This window comes from Bacillus rossius, chromosome 7, assembly GCF_032445375.1.
Source record: "Bacillus rossius redtenbacheri isolate Brsri chromosome 7, Brsri_v3, whole genome shotgun sequence".
NCBI lineage: Eukaryota > Metazoa > Arthropoda > Insecta > Phasmatodea > Bacillidae > Bacillus > Bacillus rossius.
In genome coordinates, this window is record NC_086335.1 from 56,006,151 (window position 1) to 56,021,875 (window position 15,725).

Below are 15,725 nucleotides of genomic sequence, written 5' to 3' on the forward strand. Positions count from 1 at the left end.
ACACACACTACAGAATATTTCAAAAGTTATAATTTAGACCAATGATAATAACTTAGAAAAGCATTTTCCTAATGCAGTGTTTGTACTTGTTTAAGGGCGATCCTCCAGAAAGGAAAGCTGACGTACAAGGACAGTGGTGTGGACATTGTCGCTGGAGACACGCTAGTAGACAGGATAAAGCGAGTCGTCGCCACGACGAACAGGAGCGGAGTGGTCGGGGGCATCGGTGGCTTCGGCGGCCTGTTCGACGTGGCTGCTGCAGGCTACAGAGACCCTCTCCTGGTGTCCGGGACGGACGGAGTAGGGACCAAGCTGAAGGTTTGTGCCGGCTGCTGCCGCCGTCTGTGGGATTCCTTGCAGCGCCCTGCGTGTAACTTGAGTTCAGATAGGAACATAACGCGAACATGTTCACTCAGTAATAAATATAAAACTCTGTAACGTCTGTAACTATTCACACTTGTAGTGTCTATAGCACAAGACACACAGTGTGGTTTTTTTTTGCACTGTTATATGCTGGTAATAAAGTTGTTTCTGCAGGCAAAACAAGCAAACTCACTTTTCCGTATTTACTCGCGTAAAGGCCCCCCTATTTTTTCCAAATTTTCGACTCCAAAAAAAAAAGGGGGGGGGGGGGGGTGCCTATACGCTAATTTGGAGGAAAAAATAGATTTTTTTTTTTTTCAGGTATGAAAAACTAACATTTAATAAAAGCAAAATGAAATACCGCCACAACTTATTTAAACACCAATTAAATTTTGATTAAATTTAACAGCTAGCGGAACGACTAGCAAGTTTTGCGTCTTTGTTCTAATTAGGGAGGGTGGGGGAGGCAGAGATGTGGCTTTACCTTCTTCCTGCCAGCTAGCCAGCCAACCAGACGTAGGTACCTGCTCCACCCACTTCCCTTCCCCTCTTCTTCTCCGACAACACTGCACATCAACACAAGCGTGCGAGTCCAGCTTTCTTTATCTTTATGTCGTTTGAGATACGACTAACTGCGTACGTCTGTCACGCCTCACGACAGTCCTACTGAGAGCGGACAAACTATAATACCAGTCTCTGTATCACTGCCGCTTACAAAATCACCTCCCGCCGCTCACAATACATGGCTTGCTGTTTGATGCATGCCAAGCTGCCCTGCCCTCAGATAAACCCAGAAAAACACATTTTTAAATTTTTTTTCTCTAAAATGTTTACAAAACAAGGAGGAGGGGCGTATATAAGTAAGGATACTGTGTAGTGTGGTGGAAATGCATGAAGGTGACTGTGTGTGCTGCAGATAGCGCAGCTGTGCGGGACGCACGCGACGATCGGGCAGGACCTGGTGGCCATGTGCGTCAATGACATCCTGGCCCACGGGGCGGAGCCACTCTTCTTCCTGGACTACTTCGCCTGCGGGAAGCTGGACGTGGGCGTGGCGGGGCAGGTCGTCTCCGGGATCGCAGAGGCCTGCCACACCGCGGGCTGTGCCCTCATCGGTGCGTGGTCGTCGGTGGCAGCCGGGTATCACAACCCGTGTATTCAGTATCTTGTAACAAAACATCCTGCAGCATTTGAACAACAACCGTGTAATTTACCAGAGCAGAATATGAGGTTTCACATCACTCCCGGTCACCAAAATATTATATAGGATTTCAGTCAAAAATGTTTATGCACTGTTTAGAATATTGTGATGGAATATGGTTACTGCTATTGTGACTAGGGATAGGGCATATTCAATTGTTTCCCGAATCCGAATCCATACCCGAATATTTATCTGAGATTACCAAATCTCGAACCCAAGCTCGAATCTTAAAAAAAAAAATGTAAGCTATTATTATTGTTATTTTTTTGTGAAATGGTTTACAAAATATGAAGTGTTCATGATTTTTAGTTATGCCGGTGGTTGAGATTGAACACATAGACCTGATATTTTGTAGGGATGTGCGAAAGTGACTTTATCCACACGAAATGAAAGTGAAAGAAAATTTATCAAGTTTCGCGAAAGTGAAACGAAAATGAATTTTTCTATGAGATAAATATATTCTTAACGAAAGTTAAGCGAAATTTTTTAATTAACAAAGAAAATAAGTGCCCCAAAATTTGCTCTTCAGTAATAAATTCTATTACATAAATCATTTTGGTGCCTTTTGATGTATATATAAATATTACTATTTAATATAATCAACATCCGCCCTAGACCACACAACACAGCCCCATGTCACTCGTAAATTTCAAGAATCAATCCAGATCTTTCAGCGCACAGACTATTTCCTTTACAGTTGTAATGTCGCAGTCTATGATAATATATTTATCACGTGCATGGTACTGATGAAAAAACACGTGACTACTGCGGAACGACCACCATCTTGCACCACTGTCACACATGGCTAGCTCAGGAAGCTGTAGACCAGGCAAGGGACATGGTCAAAACAAAACATAACAAATGGTTGCTGCCAAGTGGTCATTACATGCAGTGACTTGACCTTTTTGTCTAATTGGCTGTATATTATGAGGATTTTATATGCCAGTCAGAGTATGTAAAATTTAAATAAAGCAGACGACGATGTTTTTGTTTGGCTGTGCGCGAATAAAAGTAGGTACGTTCTTTGTTTATGTGTATACGGTAAATACTAAATAGTGTACTAACAGTTCTGGAATGTATGTTTTACGAATATAGTACCTACACTACTGTTTGAAAGCAAATGAATCAGGTAATTTTTCAAATATTGCATGATTTTGTTTTGATACCTAGGCCTACTGTAATCACGGTTGAATTTTGTTTACTTTATCTGCCATGGTTGTTCAAATTATGATTTTACCGTATTTTCATTAAAGTGAGTTTTTTTCATCACCACGTAAATTAATCTTAATGGAAATCTTTTTTCTAATTAATGTCTTTATATGATTTGCATATGTTATTACATTATTAGTAATAACAAGCAAATCATATAAAGACATTACAGTAGAATCTCAGTGCTAAGTACTTACAGGTACCTCAAGTTTTTGTACTTAGTACTGAAACATGCATACATATATTTACAAAGAGAAAAAAAATATATAAAAAAAATAGCTACAGGAGAGCCGCAATGCCATATGTATTCGCAACTGCGACTTGCTTTTTTCCCCTTGTCTAGTTCTCTGAGTATATCCACTTTTTCCTTAAGAGTGAATTACTTTCGTTTCTTTTTATCTCCAGGATCATTCATATTGTAGCACAAATACAATGCAGTGTCTAAATAACGTAACCTGAAAATATACTCAACAATAAAAATAAACAATCCCGGCACAGACATCAAACAGTATTTTTAGCGTAGCGTAACACTTTTGTCTAAATAATTAATAATTCTCTCAAACCTCCGTCTTTCGATGTATCGAATGGTGTTGTGTTGCTCACGTCGCATACTACGTACGGTATAATCTATGGTTGTGCGCGCAACTGTTTGTTCACTTTCTTTTGAGAATTTAGAGGTTAGAAAATACGTTGCGGTGGTATTTGTGTATCTTTGTTCTACTACATTAATCATTTAGCTGGAAATATATTTACCAGTTTAAGTAAATTTTGGTGTAGTAATGCCACGCTACTAGTAGAATTTATACATTATAGTGGAAATATGATACTTTAAACTGAAACCGTTTTGCATGGCGAAGATACGATTTTTGGCGGGGACTTAAATAAAATTCGTTAAAGTGAAATATACTTTATAATAAGGTACGTTATTATACCGGTATTCTACTGTACATTTTTATTAAATTACGAGTTCTTTTTCAACTAGAACAAACGAACTTCGGTAAGCTATTGAACTTTCGTTTGGCTCGAAATATTTCGCTAAAAACGAACTTCGACAGATTAAATTCTTACCGAAATCGAAAATGAAAGTAGCAAAATTTCGATTTCGGTATCGGTATACCGAACATTCGCACAACCCTAATATTTTGTTTTGTTACCATAATAACAAGTAATGATCAAAATATGCAGTCCTGTAGTACCCAGCTTCACTGCTTGTGGCTCTGGAATATGGCCTATGGTTTCACACACCGTAAACAACCAAAGTCTGAATTATCAGTTTGGTGAATTTTGAACTCTGCATTATTCTGTTTCTTATGCTTCAGGCATATCCTATAACAGACATGTGCGCTATGGTGTCACACACCTGTGTTAGTGTGAAGTGCTGTTTGTATTAAACTTTCAGCATGATTCATTAATTTAAATATAGTTGAGACCCAGATGGTTCAGAGTAGTAGGCCTATGCTGATATCGGTAATTTCAATCAAATTTGAACACAAATATATAAAAATAATCTTGAATACGAATAGCAAGATTATGGGGAAATAAATGTCTTGACATTGTTTTTTTTGTAATTTTAAAGTGATATTTTAATAAATACTTGTACATAATTGTTTGCTATGGCAAGATATATATTTTATAGTAATAAATTGTTATAACTACAAAAAAGCTATAAAAAGTAATTTTATAAAAATTTTAGTGATATTTTTTGTTGTTTTGTTTTGCACATGTTGAAATAAATTATAGCTATATGTATCAAGTCCATTTATATATCATAAATGGGTAAACTCACATTCCAAATTATATTCTAAAAAATTACTCAGACTAAATGCCAATAGTTACACTAGCTGATGCAACCACTTCACTGCCCTTTGAATACTATTAAATATACATTATTTCAAATGTTGTGTGGATTGCAGGAGGCGAGACTGCGGAAATGCCGGGCCTGTATTCCGCCGGGGAGTACGACCTGGCAGGCTTCGCAGTGGGCGCAGTGGAGCGCAGCAAGCTTCTGCCGAGAGTCGATGAAATCAGGCCCGGGGACATCGTGATAGGCCTGCCTTCGAGCGGCCTGCACAGCAATGGCTTCAGCTTGGTGCGCAGTATCATGCAGAAGTCAGGGGTCAAGTATTCAGACAAGGCAGTATTCAGCCCCACTGGTAGGACTTACGGTGAGTTTGTACCTACTGTACGTCTCTCTGTTTCAGAAAATAATTGCATTCACTTAGTCCAATCTTCTTTTTTTTTCTTTAATTTTTTTTTTTTTTTTTTTTTTTTTTTTGTGTTTTTTAAGACAAACTTTAGGTTATAGATAGAGGCAATTTTACATGGTGAATAGCAATTGGTGGCCTTTTTTCTGGCTGCCACGCCACAGGGCAGAGGGTTTATTGCCTCAGAAAAGTTAGCGTCGCCGGGGCTCCGGCGTTGGGCTTGGTGGGAGTACGAGTCAATCAGAATGTGCCTGCTCGGGCTACAGGTCTTGATGCAGCTTGAGTGATGGTATGGCTCGACAGGCAGGGGCGTCATTTCCTGGCCACGGGACAGTTTGGCAGTGCGAACAATGGCTGGGGTGCTTCTGTTCCGGCCCTCGTGAGCTTGAGCTGGGGCCCTGTCGCGGGTCTTTACGTGGGCAGTGCTTCTGTCCCCTGCCAGCCAGGCAAAATTGGGTTTCTCGTCGCTTCACTCTGCCCCTACAACGGTAGGGCATAAGACCGGATGAGGTAGAAGACTTGTATCAAGTGGCTGTCGGTGCCCTGCTGACCAGGCCCACAGACGTGCGGTGTGTGTTGGGTGTCAATCCTGGCCGGCCGACCCGTCCTCAGGTGTGACTTTTCCCAGCGGGCCAATTGCGCTGGGTACTCCAGTTACTGATAAACCGTCCCACAGCTGTTTCGGGAAAGAGTTTAGTGAGATGAATTTTTTTTACTCTCAGAATTTTCCCCCTCTACCCAAAAAAAAATTGTTTTCCAATAGATGAAAGTGGCACAGTAGTTACACTGGCCTCCCATTCCAGCGGGTTCGAATCTTTGTCAAACCATCCCCATTTTGGTTTTCTGTGGTTTCTCTAAATCACTCCAGGCAATTGCTGAATTGGTTTCATAATCTATACCATGGCCGCTTCCTTCCTCAACTTTTTTTGAACTGTGAAGATACGGTAAGTGTATGTTTCCTATAGCATCGCTGTCTATGAGATGGTTGGCCAAAATATTAATAATTAATTACCGGTAATTAAACTGTATAGCCAAATGCAGATATATATTTTTGGTTACATTAAGCTTATTCTGAATATTTGCAATTACCTGGTTTATTTGAAACTAGTTGTGCAGGTAGGTGATTTTGTTTGCAAGGAGGAGTACAATTTTTTGCAATAAAAAGTGCTGTAAATCTAATTCAATACAATAATATTATTATTATTTTGCTAAGTTTCACCAAAATCTATTTGATAGTTTTTTCATAATATAACAATATAACAATATAACGAACAGTCATAGATGAATTTTAAAAATTGTATTTGGCCTCTGTATTGTTTTGTATTACTAAATATACTATTTGAGTGAAAATAAAAGTCTTTAATTTGGTGAGTTTGGGTCCATGGCCACGCCAGATTAATGATTTTGCACGATTATTGAACACAGTTTCAGTTTTAACGGGAATACTAAATGTAACCTGCTGGGAAACTTGAAACGCTGTACCGAAATTAAAACAACAGTGTCAATAAACTCTGAGCTAATTAAAAATTCAGTTAGCGCAGTAATGTACATAACTTTGCTGAATTCTGGAATTCACCCGGATAAATCCGAACACGAATAGCTTGACAGAGGCCAGATAATAAAAAAATACCAGATGAATGAACTTTCTCTGTATTTTGAAAGGAGTATATTCGCGGTTCATTGCAGTTATTTAGTGCTTGTAGCCAGGAGTGTTCCTGCATGGTTGCCGTGCTCTCCAGGCGAAGAGCTACTGTGTCCGACCCGGCTGTACGTGAAGGGCGCCCTGCCGGCCCTGAGGAGCGGCAAGGTGAAGGCGTTCGCCCACGTCACGGGCGGCGGCCTCACCGAGAACATCCCCCGGGTGCTGCCCCCCGAGTGCAGGGTGACGCTGGACGCCGCCGCGTGGACGATACCGCCCGTGGTCGGCTGGCTGGCCGTCGCAGGTGTGTGTCCTCGGCAGCCTGCTCAAGGCTTAGCTTCAGTTTATCTTAATGAAGTAACTACATTTTCTTGCACCTTACTTTAGCAAAAAATATCTACTATTCTAAGGTTAAGATGAGGTAAGCATCTCATGAGGTGAATTGGAATTTAAAATTTGAATAAAATATTATTTCATACTGTTATATTATTTAAGTTAATTTAAAAAAAATGCCAAAATGTTGCTTATATAGATGGCAAATTTTGGTATATTTTGAAATTACCTTAAGTAGAGTAAAAAAAAAATTTTTCATGTGGAAAAAGCAGCTTACGTTAAAATAAACATATTGAATTGCTGGGAAAACTTGGTTATACACTTGTATCAAATTTAATTGAATGTGCTCACATTAGCCTCCATCGAAATTGCTTAGTAATCATGGTTGGACTCTCTCCTCGCAAAAACATCGTGGCCCTGAGTGATTTATACCACTTGTTTCAGGCGGAGTGAGTGATGCAGAGCTTCTACGCACGTTCAACTGTGGCGTGGGAGCAGTGGTGATCACGAGTTCATCAGAAAGAGAAGCAGTGATCAGCCTGCTTGCCAGTGAACATGCCACTGTTATTGGAAAGGTAGAACGCTTCAGTGGAGGTAAAATTTCCAAGTTCCGGTAGTTTCATGCTATTATTATGTGCTTATAGGTGTTGTTTCTCATCATTATTAGTTTTATGAAACAACTCTGTATCAGTATTTAATAGTAATTTGTGACTTTGTAGTGCTATCAAAAGTACTAATGTCTTAATTTCTGAATCCAGATGGTAGGAGAGTCGAAGTGGATAATTTCATAAGCAGTATGGAAAGAGTGATGCAGCCTTATGTTCCATCGCTCGTCAGATCACTTCAACCGAATAGAAAAAGAGTGGCAGTTCTCATTTCTGGCAGTGGGACTAATTTGCAGGTAGTTATAAAATAATATTTATACAACCTACAATTCAGTGAATATGTACATACAAATGTTATGTTATTTTATAGTTAGATAAATTCAGTATATCAGTTTTTTAGTTTGAATGTGAAAGGTTGGTTTGGCTAAGTCAGCTACAATAATTATATATAAATGTTTGTTAAAATATATTTAAATTATGAAATAAAACGTGTTTTCAACTATGCAGCTACCCTATCTGAACCTAACTGAGCCTAATTTACCAACTTTTCATTTCAGTTCCAATTCACTTTATTTTCCTGATCCTGCTACTCTAAATGTTTATCCAAAAAAAATTTTTGTGAAGGGCAACTTACTGTAAGTCCAATGCAATCCTATTCACAAAACTCTCTGTCTGTGTGTGTGTGTGTGTGTGTGTGTGTGTCGTGTGTGTGTGTCGTGTGTGTGTGTCGTGTGTGTGTGTGTGTGTATATATATAAATTCTGTATTCCCAAATAACAGTTTCTGGTGTGTACTGGAAAAACACAAATGTTTGCCAATTAATTTTTTTTGTTCTTAAAAAAAACTATTAACTAACATAATATTGTTTGCAGTGGCTATTGGACAAGCCAAACAGCATTAAAATAAATGAAAAATTAAACCACTAACACCAAATTTTCCATTTGAAAACTAAAATGAGGAATAAATAAAATCTTGTCTCGTCTGATTGTTTTTCAGTCTTTGATTGATGCAACAAATGACCCAAACCAAGAAGTTGGTGCTGAGATTGTGCTGGTGATATCAAATAAAGCTAAAGTGGCAGGCTTGGAGCGGGCAGAGAAAGCCGGAATTCCAACAAAGGTATTCACGTTTTTAGAATATCACTTATGTAAATGTGTACTTGTAATTTATAAATGAGATATGCTGGCTGGCTCAATATTTTCTCCATTCATACTGTTTTAGTGAAACCACCAATTTATCTCAAATAAATTTTTCTAATTTTAGTGAGGTGTTATAATTCTTAAATATTTGAAGAATTTTGATCCTAAAAATGTTAGGTACTTAAATTTTTGTGTTGAGTGTAGCCAGTAGCATTTAATTTTAACCTGGAAAATTGTAATTTGTCCTGTAATCCGTGTTCTTTTGAGTAGGCAGACAGAATGTTAAAAATGGGACTTTGACAACTAATTGAACAGATTCCATGGCTCCAGGAAATAACAACCTCAAAGTAACATTTTTTTTTTTTAATATTGTAAAAAATTTTGTTGAAATTTTGAAAATTTGAAGAAAGTAGACCTAAAAGTATTTTTCTTGCTTTTATTTTTGAGAAAAGCAATGTAGGTACTACTCACCAGCAGGTGTTACCTATCAAGACTACTGGGCAGTAAAGGAGTAGCTCAAACTGCTCCGGCATCTGCACACACAGTATATCTCACCACATGCCCACACCTCTTAAGGCAGACACTCCACCAGTTGGCCAGTAAAACCTGGTAACGCTTGAAAACTGACTCTTTGTGAAAAATATACCTGAACGATCAATTCTGTTTCAATAATGATCTGTTCAAAATAACAACTCTTTTCCAGAAACCATGGAAAGTAAACACAATGCGTTGCATACATTTTAATACCTAATTTCATGTGTAGTTCATTTTGTTTTTTTCTTTTTTCCGTAACAGCGCAGAATTTACATTATTAATGTTAGCACAATGTATAAGGTCCATGATGTAGTCCTCGTGGTGTTGTGTACCTCTAACCATTAGTAGAGGAGAGTGGGTGCCAGGTCCCTGCAGTAAGGCTGCTGCTCACACACCCTTGTGATAACGCTCGATATTCCTATGAATGCAATTCTAAACGACGCTGCATTCAAGTATGAACTGGCTCAAGGTCACACCGGCTCCCGTGTGTGTGTGTGTGTGTGCGCACGCCAGTTGTTTATTTTGTGGCCTAACAGATTAATTTATAAAAAAATGACTTAGGTACTAAAAGGACCTTGTAATAAAATTTCAGGAACTTTTGATAAAATTTTATTTAACCTTTTTTTATATTACGGAAGAACCTACTAATTTTTTATGTTAGAAAGTTAAAACCTTTTAAGAGATACAGTTTTCACATGATTTAAGTCGAAATTTATATTTAATGTGCCACTATAAACTCAAAAAAGAGGCATAAAAAAAATTCAAATTAATAAAAAGACTGCTGGGAATTAAAGTTTTATGATCAGTCATTCAGTTTCCTTTTATGTGTATTTCGTAACTTTCGTGATGTGTTGCGTAGACACTTTGTCGTGTGAGAAGTTAATATTCTGAACTAGTGAAGTATAAATAAGTTCTTGCCAGGTTATAATATCACTATATCACTATGTACAAAACAGAACTCGCGCTTATTTTAAATGACGGAATGAAAGCTGTTACGTATACTGTACGTATCTATGATAATTCACATAAATGGAGTTACTTTCTAATTTTTTTTCCATAAGATAGTATAATACAAAATAATAAATAGAATATCTGACATTTTGAATTAGGAGAGTGTCTTTTAGAAACCATTAACTATGAAATTTCAATTTTAATGGTCATACCGGAAGAAATATTCACCTAAAGGACTTTGGTGTGTTGGGAGAGAAAAAAAAAAAAAGATAAACTCAGTTGGAGTTTAAGGTTCCCAATTACTAGTCAGAGGTGACCACAGGGGGAGAGGGAACAACAGCGAGAAGATCCGAAGGGTTCGGAGGATGGGAGAGGGGTAGACAGTCGATGGTGGTGAGTGGAGTGGAATGTACTGAGGGGGCAGCTGGTGAAGGTTGGGGGTGTTGGATTGTTCAGGGCACCCTTCGTGGATAATGCAGTGCGTGTGGTGCGTCTGTGAGTCAGGTCTGGGAGTCGCGTCACGGTTCGCGCTCGCCGACCCAGATGTCGACTCGTGACGGGGGTGACGACGTGTGCACAGGTGATCAGCCACAAGGACCACGCGACGCGCGAGCTCTTCGACGCGGTGCTGCACGCCGCACTGGAGGAAGCCGGCGCGCAGCTGGTGTGCCTGGCCGGCTTCATGCGCGTGCTGACGGGCTGGTTCGTGGCGCGCTGGCGCGGCCGCCTGATCAACATCCACCCCGCCCTGCTGCCCCTCTTCAAGGGCACCCACGCCCACCGCCAGGCCCTGGAGGCGGGCGTGCGGGTCACCGGCTGCACGGCCCACTTCGTCGAGGTGCGCGGCAGCGCGCTTCCCGCTCCCGCTAACAATTACCGTATTTACTCGCATATAGGTCGCGGCAATTTTACCAGATTTGATAAGGGGGGAAATGAAGTGCGACCTATATGTGAAGAAAATTGTTTTAAAAATTTTTTGGAATTTTTTTTTTGCAATACAGTAGAATCCCGCCGATGCGACACCCCCCCCCCCCCCCCCCTTCTCTCTGATGCATCCATTCCGTTTATACGACCGTTTTTTGAGAAACTGTGAAAAATTTGAGCAGAGAAAGTCGAAAATTTGAGTAAAATCGGCTGAAAAACAAGTCTGTTACATTTTGTTGGGCGCTATGTGTTCACGTTTATCTTGGCGGGAGCTGTACTGTAAGCAGGCAGGCATACAATTGTTTTGTTTATTTATGCGTATATCACTAATATGAATTTGGATACCTCTACATAATTATAACGGCTATCAACTATATGTTTACATGCTTTCAAAACAAAAATTTGGCAAATTGTATATGTATGTCTTCTACATTGGGGGTAGCTATGACATTGAGTGCCCCACAGTGGCATAGCCAGGATTTGTGTATGGGGGGTGTTTAGAAGCATGTTCACTAACCTTCCCCCCCCCCCCCCTCCCCGTAGTATTAAAGCGGGTCCTCCCCCTGCAAAATTTGGATTTTAAGGTGTAAAATGGTGCTATTTTAGCAGTTTTCGGTACTTAAATTTAAATATTGTAATGGTAAAAAATTTATTAATTTTAATATGGAATTTATTTGAGTGATGAATAAGAAATTAATTAAAGATTTGGTGCTAAGGGGGGGATGGGGGGTTTGAACCCCTAAGAAAAAAAAACCTGGCTACACCCCTGGTGCCCCACACTCTAGTAATCATTGCCTTGTTCTTAAAATTCTGTGATACTTGTATGTGATCAAATTCTTTAAAGTACTGAAAATTGTATTATCTTTGTAGGTTTGAAGCGGATAAATTTTGAGTTAGTTCGCACTGGAGTAGGAACCCGAGCTTGAATTTCGCCCGTCGGGTTTGTGACGCCGCTCGGCGCGGGGTGTCCCCAGGAGGATGTGGACGCGGGGGCGATACTGGCCCAGGAGGCGGTCCCGGTCGAGGTGGGCGACACCGAGGAGACCCTGCAGGAGCGCGTGAAGGTCGCGGAGCACCGCGTCTTCCCCACGGCCCTGAGGCTGGTGGCCACCGGCGCCGTGCGGCTCCGAGAGGACGGCACGCTCGCGTGGAGGCGCTGACCTTCGCCGTCGCTCCCTCGGGCTCGCGATGTTCTGCAGCTATCCAGAGACGCGTTGCAAACCAACAAGTTACTGCATTCAGTTATATATCCGTTCAGTGGAAAGGACTTTGATCTGGCACTCTCTATCGTTCAGCACGTTCTGTAATCTGAGTGGAGACAAGATTTTATGGGGTTTTTAGTTTTAGGCCAATTTTGTTTTTAAAATAGATTTTGGTTATTGTTTTTATTTTTTTTATAAACTCTGTTCATTCATGAAGATTGCACAATTTTCAAAAAATACATTTACTTTTTTAATGATACTTCACCAAAACAGTATCATTTTGACTGATGCCTGATGTACTTTCACAGTATAATAATTTATAATAAGCATGTCTAACTACTAGGAATAATAATAATAAATCAGCTAGTTTATATACATTTGAAAAATGTGCCAGTGGCATTATGTAAAAATAAGTTACTACTAATAACAGTTGCACTATCAAAAAAAGCAAAACTTTTTCCAATATATTTAGTATAAACATTTTGGTACTAATTCCAGGTTAAATAATTTACATTCATTGAATTTAATATATTTGAAAATTTGTAATGAGTTTCCTGATTCATGATTTTTTGTTGCATTACGGTGTTTGCATTAATTTGCATTTTGATGTTTATGGTGTAGTCATATGTTTATCTGTTTTATTTCAGGTTTATTGCAGTTCACCATATAATCTTGTCCCAACTAATAAGGGATACAAGATCAAATGAAATGAAATGAAATTTATTTATTTTATTTGATTTATTTATTTTTTGTTTGGTGTACTTTTCATGCTAAATAAATTAGTTTCATTGAATTCACTATAGTAAAATATTAAATTTCTGGTTGGTTTCATGATTTTAGTTGCATTTTGGTGCTAAATGGAATTCTAACTTACATTTCATTGTTATATTGTGTATTAATACACCTTTCGTTGTTATTTTGGCTTTATCGCAGTTCGCCGTGTAATTTTATCCCTTGTAATTCTGCACCAATCAAGCTGCTCACTATTAGATTTCTCAGGTGGATTCTAGATGTTGATCTTGACTACCAAGTTGCATTAATGTCCAGCCAGCATTTTTAATTTACTGGGTGTGTATCGTTACTCTTTGAACAATGTTTCCTTATTATTACTGGTTAATATTTCACTTTTCATGGGTACATTTTCATAATATTTTTTTGATATTCAACACTCATTATGTTTTCTTTCTAAAGGATTCTAGCTCAAAGTCACACAAATTTCAACTACAAACATCATGTAGTGGTTCTGTATATTGGATTGTATACGAGCTGTACTTCAAACTCTGTGTAGTTTAGCACTTGTAAAAACTTGACATTTACATTTTTCAAGTGACCAAGAATTATATGTAACACAGGACCGTGTACAAAGTGTGTGTGGTTTTCAGTTTTGTGGCATTCCAATGAAATGTAACAACTTTAAAAATATCTCTTTTATTTTTACACCCTAGGCTTGTTAATGATTATAAGTACTAAATATTTTTCAATGAGAATTCCCTATATTTTTGCTGTAGGTTTTTTAAAGTTATATATTTTTGTTAACTTTTGTTATAATTTTTTTTTCTGTTTATGAAAATTCACATGTTAAATCTGAGATTTTATGAATAGGAATTATGACTGTATTTTATAAACAATCAAATTTTTATTTTGTAATGAGCATGTAAGCTGATAGTATTTTTCTACATTGTAATATTTTTATGTACTTTTTTAAAATAAAACTTGTTAAACTAAATATTTTTATGTAGTTTTATTTTTTATCCATTTATATAGACATGTCTGTGTTACATTTAGCTCTTATTTTCAGATGCCAGTGTTGTGTGATTTAATTTTTGTTGTTTCTGCTGTTTGGTTTCACTACATTGCTGCAGGTATGTATGATTTGCAACCGTTCCATTTGCTTCCTCTCCTAGCCTAACCATTTGTTCTCTTCATGGCATCTTAATAGCCAGTCACTGGAAACTATTAAGCAAGAGAAGCCTAAAAACACAACTCTAATTGTGGGAGGATGCAACATAGAAAAATTGAAATTATACTGCACAATATATTTATTTATGTATTTTAATTAATGTCATTCACCCTAGGTGCAGTTAAAACAACAAAAGGCCTAAAAACCTGCTTTGTAATTGGACCGTATTTAATGTCTTAAACGTTTTTGCAACCAGCCTACCATATTTACCTGCAATAATGAGACACTGAATCTAATGTGACCGTCTTGATTATGATTTGATGAAAATATTGTGAAAATCACAATTTAAAAATGCAGAAGTTTAAAAATTATTTAAATTATTAAATTTTACTACATTTACTAAGCTTTCCTGGATAAACTTTGGTTAGTAGATAATTTACGAGGACTCTTTTGAAACTTCTAAAGAAAATTGGAGAAACAAAAGTTGAGTTGTGGCTGTAATTCTAAAGCAATCGGTCAGAAAGCAAAGAATGCTGTGATATACAGTTGTCCACTGGGAAGTTGGGGTGGAGGGCGTTTCTTGACCAGTAGCTGCAGTGTTAAGAGCAGAAATAAGTGGAAGGAACCCAACGACAAACTGGAACTCTTCCCGAAATAACACATCAAAGAAATGTTTGCTAGCAATAATGATAATCCCGTTGATATAACTATAAGTTGAACCACGTCATTTTTTGGAAAGTATTTATACAGTTAATGTGTGTGTTTCTTTGCCAAGCAATCATGGAAGTGCAAGGAAGTGCAACAGTTGCAGTTAAATTCAAATATTTTATTTCATATCTGCACAATTATTCCAAAGTTGCCAACACTATAACAAGCAGTGGTTGTCTTGTGTATGTTCTGCGTGCGAGTGTGTTCTATCTTCTGCAGCGGCATTGGCCATACAAGCAGTAGCTTCGGTAGTAGCCTCTTGCCCAGCAGTTCCGATAACAGTAGTAGTTGCAAACAGTCGAGCGATCTTCATCTGAAACAAAGCATTTATTAAATAATTATTTATATCATTAACTGCTGTCCTTTCGTATTCAAAATCATCAAAATCTTAAGACATGCTGCGTAAAACAGTTATTTTTGCCTTTAGGCTAGTTTGTGAGTGAGTAGTTAAGAATTAACATTTAAATTAACATCCTTAAAATATGAGTGTGTGTGTTCGAGTATAATGGTTAAGACTAGGACTGTTAATTAATAATAAGTACTCTGTCGTAAACTAGCCTTGATAGACCACCAATAGGTTCTGGTATTTTTTTACCACAGACTTGAAAAATCAAGCTCGAAGCAAAATTAAAAATTGCACATAAGCTTTTCAGTGTACTAGCGTTACATTTTTACACTAAATTTTTTTAAATAAATCGTAAAAGTATATTATGCATGCTCGATCAATCCGGATGGCTGCTCTAAATCAAGAACTGTGCCGTTTTTCATTTTTATTTTACTTATTTGTCAGTCAAGTGTTCTGTTTAAAATATGG

The 15,725-nt window shown here is 38.1% G+C and overlaps 1 protein-coding gene across 3 annotated transcripts in view; it reads left to right on the forward strand.

Moving 5' to 3' along the window:
• LOC134534076 (trifunctional purine biosynthetic protein adenosine-3) overlaps positions 1-14,029 on the forward strand; it is a 36,047-nt gene extending 22,018 nt beyond the window's left edge. For all 3 annotated transcript variants that reach the window (XM_063372088.1, XM_063372090.1, XM_063372089.1), the window contains exons 10-18: positions 96-318; positions 1,280-1,478; positions 4,687-4,938; positions 6,717-6,920; positions 7,394-7,543; positions 7,708-7,850; positions 8,550-8,672; positions 10,758-11,015; positions 12,076-14,029. In XM_063372088.1, the coding sequence (XP_063228158.1) occupies positions 96-318; positions 1,280-1,478; positions 4,687-4,938; positions 6,717-6,920; positions 7,394-7,543; positions 7,708-7,850; positions 8,550-8,672; positions 10,758-11,015; positions 12,076-12,261 (1,738 nt within the window). In that variant the 3' untranslated portion in view covers positions 12,262-14,029. The remainder of the gene's footprint in view (positions 1-95; positions 319-1,279; positions 1,479-4,686; positions 4,939-6,716; positions 6,921-7,393; positions 7,544-7,707; positions 7,851-8,549; positions 8,673-10,757; positions 11,016-12,075) is intronic.
• Positions 14,030-15,725: the final 1,696 nt, after the last annotated feature.